The 5,578-nt window shown below is 39.9% G+C and overlaps 1 protein-coding gene across 1 annotated transcript in view; it reads left to right on the top strand.

The window, feature by feature from the left end:
- The window catches only part of RNF180 (ring finger protein 180), a 245,803-nt gene that overhangs the window by 169,341 nt on the left and 70,884 nt on the right, over positions 1 to 5,578 (top strand). The window contains exon 4 of the mRNA XM_010845509.1: positions 572 to 797. Coding sequence (XP_010843811.1) covers positions 572 to 797 — 226 coding nt within the window. The remainder of the gene's footprint in view (positions 1 to 571; positions 798 to 5,578) is intronic.

Genomic DNA, 5,578 nt, shown 5'->3' on the forward strand with positions numbered 1-5,578 from the left:
AAAGAAATAGAAGAAAACAATAGAATGGGAAAGACTAGAGATCTCTTCAAGAAAATTAGAGATACCAAGGGAACATTTCATGCAATGATGGGCACAATAAGAAGAGGAGACACAAGAAGCGCACAATAAGAAATGGTATGGACCTAACAGAAGCCCTCAGGTCTATTCATGTGCAAATGCCCATATAAGGCTGGTGATCTTGTGATAGTAGCTTGTTTGCTGTGGTGGGAGTGGGATAGATGGGGAATCTGTCATCCTGGGACCTAACACTTAATTAACTAGTTCTGGTTAAATAGAGATAAAGGTTTACTTAATGTTTTTTGGTACTATAACATTTAACATTATATAAAAATGCTAAAATGAATAATTAAGACTTCTGGGTTTTTCATGTACGTTTCTAGTTTCTTCTCACTTTGCAAGGTAGCAGTTCTGTCACTGATTATGCACAAAAACAGATAAACCTGCTTCTCATAAATATTTTCATTCACTTTAACAAAGTATGAAATCAATTTCTCAAGGAAATCAATCTCATACTGAACTAAGAGAAATTGTTTTTGCTTATATTTTGCAGACTTTGGATAATGAGATGAGTACAGATGATGACAATGAATATGCAGAAGAAAAGGAGAGCTACATCTGTGCAGTGTGTCTGGATGTTTATTTCAACCCCTACATGTGTTACCCTTGCCACCACATCTTCTGTGAGCCCTGCTTACGGACGCTTGCCAAAGACAATCCTGCCAGCACTCCCTGCCCGTTGTGTCGGACAATTATTTCCAGAGTCTTTTTTCAGACAGGTAATTGTTGTCTTTCATTAACATGATTGCCTAATTATTTTGACTACCTCTTTGTTCCAGTTCTAAAGGTACTTTATGAATTATTATGAGAAAGTTATTGAAAATCATATATAGCATAATTCGTTACTCTCCAGCTCTCCAGTTCATAGATGAGTGCTTGCCAACTCGTTAGAACTTTGTTAAAATCGTAGAATCAGAGATGAAACCAGTTCCTCATCTGTACTCCTCTATTTAATGCTGAGATCTTTTCTAAAGCATCCTAACTAGTTTTTCAGTCGTTACTTGGATATCTCCAGTGTCAAGGACATTCCATTAAAATTTGGAGCAGCCCTACTGATTATTTATTCCTCAAGTCTAACTTCTGTTTCTTCTCATCCTTCGCCCTTTGTTTTTCCCTCTGGAGTTTCAAAGAATAAATCTATAGATGTCTGAGGATGACTACTATGTCTTCCCCTCAAACTCCAGATCTTCTAAACCTTCTTGTGGTTTTAAGGTCTTTATTCTTGAAGACAGTAAAATTGGAACAAGGATTTGTTTACATAATTACCGTGCAAAGATGGGATATAATACAGTATTTTGATACAAATAGAAACAGGGAAAACTAATGAATGTGGAACATGGAAACCTGCTAAGGAGAAAGGGAAAAATGATAGAAGTAAGCAGAGCTGTTGGACTGTAAAGAAAGCTGAGTGCCAGAGAATTGATGCTTTTGAACTGTGGTGTTGGAGAAGACTCTTGAGAGTCCCTTGGACTGCAAGGAGATCCAACCAGTCCATTTAAAGGAGATCAGTCCTGGGTGTTCATTGGAAGGACTGATGTTGAAACTGAAACTCCACAACTTTGGCCACCTGATGCGAAGAGCTGACTCATTTGAAAAGACCCTGTTGCTGGGAAAGATTGAGAGCAGGAGGAGAAGGGGTCAACAGAGGAGGAGATGGTTGGATGGCATCACCAACTCAATGGACATGAGTTTAGGTGAACTCCGAGAGATGGTGGTGGACAGGGAGGCCTGGCGTGCTGCAGTCCATGGGGTTGCAAGGAGTCGGACACGACTGAGTGACTGAACTGAACTGAAAGCAGAGCTGATATTTATTGAGTGCACCACTGTGTGCTAAACCTTCGAGAAGGAAATTTCTGTATCCACATTCTCACCTCAACCATAGGCCAACTAAGATCAAACTATGTACTTTATTCATAGTAAAGCTGAAGAAAACACATAGCACATTTTTCTTCCCCTAAAGAAAATCCAAGAACCCATCTGCAAAGAAGAGTGAGTTTATAAAAATAAGCTTTGTATACCCAATCAACTGCATGAATGCTTGCAATCCTGCCATACCAGCTCAGTAATCAAACAATGAGATACCACTTCACACTCACTAGGAGGGCTATAGTTAAGAAGATAGAGAATAATAAGTGTTGACAAGGATATGGAAAAATTGAAACTCATATATTACTGATAGGAGTATAAAATGGTAAAGTCAGTTTGGAAAATAGCAGAATCAGCTTTGCACATAGAAGATTCTAAGCCTGCTTGTGAGATGGGGAAAAAATTCTTGTGTCCCAAATTAACTAAGAGTTCTTTTGTCTATGAAGATGGAAAAGACTCCGGGATGGGCAGGGCCAAGGAAGAAGACCTTTGGCTAGGGGGAACCTTTCCATTTCTTGACTGACAGCCTCATTCTTCCAGACAAGGAGCTCCCACATCAGCACCCCAATAGCAGATCTGTTCAGGGATGTCAAACATGCTGCATGACAGGATCTGCCAGCCACCTTCATCAGGAGGCCAAGGAAGGGGAAAGGCTATGGCTTACAAATGTTAAATGGAGTGAGGGTCATCCAAGAGAGTATGGAAGAATCCCTTAGCCAATGAGATCATGGTTTTGTTTTCAGGGAAGGCATCATATTTTCTTGAATCGATTGTATGACTGAAGCCTTCAAACCAAGCATGGCATTGCCCCTACTGCAGACTGACTCTGGGGGACCCCTGTATGAGCCCTACTATAGACTTCAGGAATCCCAGCCCATGGTCATATGGAAGATGTAGATGTCTCGAGTATTACATAAAGAGCCACAGGGTCAGTGCAACTGAACTCTCAACTGTGAAGTCACTTGCTGCTCTCACCCCATTCAGATGTACCCGAACCTCAACAAGAACTTCTACCCTCCTTCCATTATTTTCCTCCATTCAACCTCTGTCTCCTTTTAGACCACTGACCCCATGCCACCACTCCTCTGCCTTCACATGGTGGAACTAGGTGCCGATAAACAGTGGTGCTGGTGAACTCCGCTGGAAACGGGAAAATAAAATGGCTGAGTCTTCACCTTGTGTATGAAAGAAAGAAAGTGAAAGTGAAGTCACTCAGTCGTATCTGACTCTTTGCGACCCCATGGACTGTAGCCTACCAGGCTTCTCCGTCCTTGGGATTTTCCAGACAAGAGTACTAGAGTGGGGTGCCCTTTCCTTCTCCAGGGGAATCTTCCCGACCCAGGGATCAAACCCAGGTCTCCTGCCATGCAGGCAGACGCTTTACCCTCTGAGCCACCAGGGAAGAAGTCCCTAAGTAAATAAATGAAATTTAAACTAATCTAGAATTTTAAGTATGAAGCAGGCTTATGATTTTTTCACCAGGAATATTCTGGCTGCCACAATAATAGGAGGATGCTACAGGTATCTACTCAACAGGGCAGGGATAACAGGTACCCTGCAGTGTTTGGGCCAGTCCCACACAGTGAAAAATTGTCCTGGATTCAGTCTGAATTTTAGATGTCCTGCTGGGCTTTATTGAGGACATATAGCTCATCCAAAGATCACACTTCCTCTTTTTATCTGCCGTAATAGCCTGTAATTGGTCTTGGTCTGTTGTCTCTGTTCCCATTAAGGGTATTTCATACTTTCTCTTATTCTGTACCAAACAGTCTGGACTGTTAATTCATATGCTAATAGTGATTTTACTCTTGCATTTACCATGCTCAACTTTTTCATTTTTACGTTCATCCTGTACAATATAGTCATTGCCTCTGAAGTCAAAACTCATTCTTTATTGAAATATAAAAAGAAGATTTACAACGTTGTGCTGATCTCTGCTGTACAGCAAAGTGACTCATTATATACATATAGACAGTCTTTATTTTTATATTCTTTTCCATTATGGTTTACCACAGGATATGGAATATAGTTCCCTGTGCTGTACAGTACGACCTTGTTGTTTATCCATCCTATAAAATATAATAGTTGATATCTGCTAATCCTAAACTCCCAGTCCTCCCCTCCCATGTGCTCTCTCCTTTGGCAACTTCAAGTCTGTTCTCGATGTTTGTGAGTCTGTTTCTGTTTGCAGATAGGTTTATTTGTACCATAGTTTAGATGGCACATGTGGGTGGTATTATATAGTATCTGTCTTTCTCTTTCTGACTTCACTTAGTATGATAATCTCTAGTTGCATCCATGTTGCTACAAATGGCATTATTTCATTCTTTTTTATGGCTGAGTAATAATATCCCATTGTATATGTGTACAAATTCATTCTTTACTAGTAGGCCTATCTATTTCATAATGCCTGTTAGTGTAGTCACTCTTGAGCTTTAATATATGGAAATAAATATTTTATTATAAAAAAGAAATAGAAAATTAAGCATAATGATTAGAGCATTGTTTCTCAGGTTTCTGACATTTTCCTACCACCTTTTCAATTTTTACTATATCCACATACCACCTGAATTATTTTTTTACTTAAGGGTTTTCTTCATATCAACATAGTTTTAAAATATACTTATTTCAGCCTTATCTTTAACAATGTATTTGTGAATATGTATATTTGATGTTCTTGTTTATTATATACATTAAAATAATAACTATGAAAGTTTTTATTCAACTTCACCCTAAATCCTTTAACATATGGCTCACGGTTCAATTCAGTCCAGCTGCTCAGTTGTGTCTGACTCTTTGTGACCCCATGAATCACAGCATGCCAGGCCTCCCTGTCCATCACCTACTCCTGGAGTTCACTCAGACTCATGTCCTGCCGAGGTCCAGCCCCGGTGGATCCAGGGAATTCGAAGCGGGGACGGCGTCGGCGAGGATCAGGAAACAATTGCTTAATTAAACGTTAATTAAGGATATAAAGAGTGGTTAAATAAGGATAGCTCAGTGAGGAAATTCAGTGGAGAAAAGAGGCTGAATAATTCAGCCAGAAGGTAAGAGAAAGACCGACATGGGGAGACCAAGTTTCGGTGAACAAGGCCCGCACTTTATTTTCCAAAGTAGTTTTTATACCTTAAGTTATGCATAGAGGATAATGGGGGAAGGGGTAGAGTCATGCAGTAAGCCAGGCTTTCTTCCTACAAACTTATCATATGCAAAAGTTTAGGTGATTTGCATCATCTTCTGGCCCGGAGGCCTGTTAACATTTTAAGACCCTTTCTTCAGAAAACTTATTTTTCTTTAAAGGTGATTAGTCAGGTGCCACCCTCCAAAAGCATTAGATAAAGTTGCATAAAGGACAAAGGCAAAGGTGTGGTGGGCTACAACAAGAAAAAGAATTAACTCAAGGGTCCCAGGTTACAAACATTAAAGCTACTACTTACACCAATTATATTAATCAGTACACTGCCAGGGACACAGTAGGTAAGGGATATGGAGACTTAGCAGCAAACATTGGCCCAACAAGTGAAAAACCCTTCACCAATACAATTTCTAATCAATCTTTTAACTGCTCAAAGGAATCTGTATTTAGACAGTTTAGAACATCTTATGCCTCTCACAGTTGGGAGGCTCTGAACAA

This window comes from Bison bison, unplaced genomic scaffold, assembly GCF_000754665.1.
Source record: "Bison bison bison isolate TAMUID 2011002044 unplaced genomic scaffold, Bison_UMD1.0 scf7180017864218, whole genome shotgun sequence".
NCBI lineage: Eukaryota > Metazoa > Chordata > Mammalia > Artiodactyla > Bovidae > Bison > Bison bison.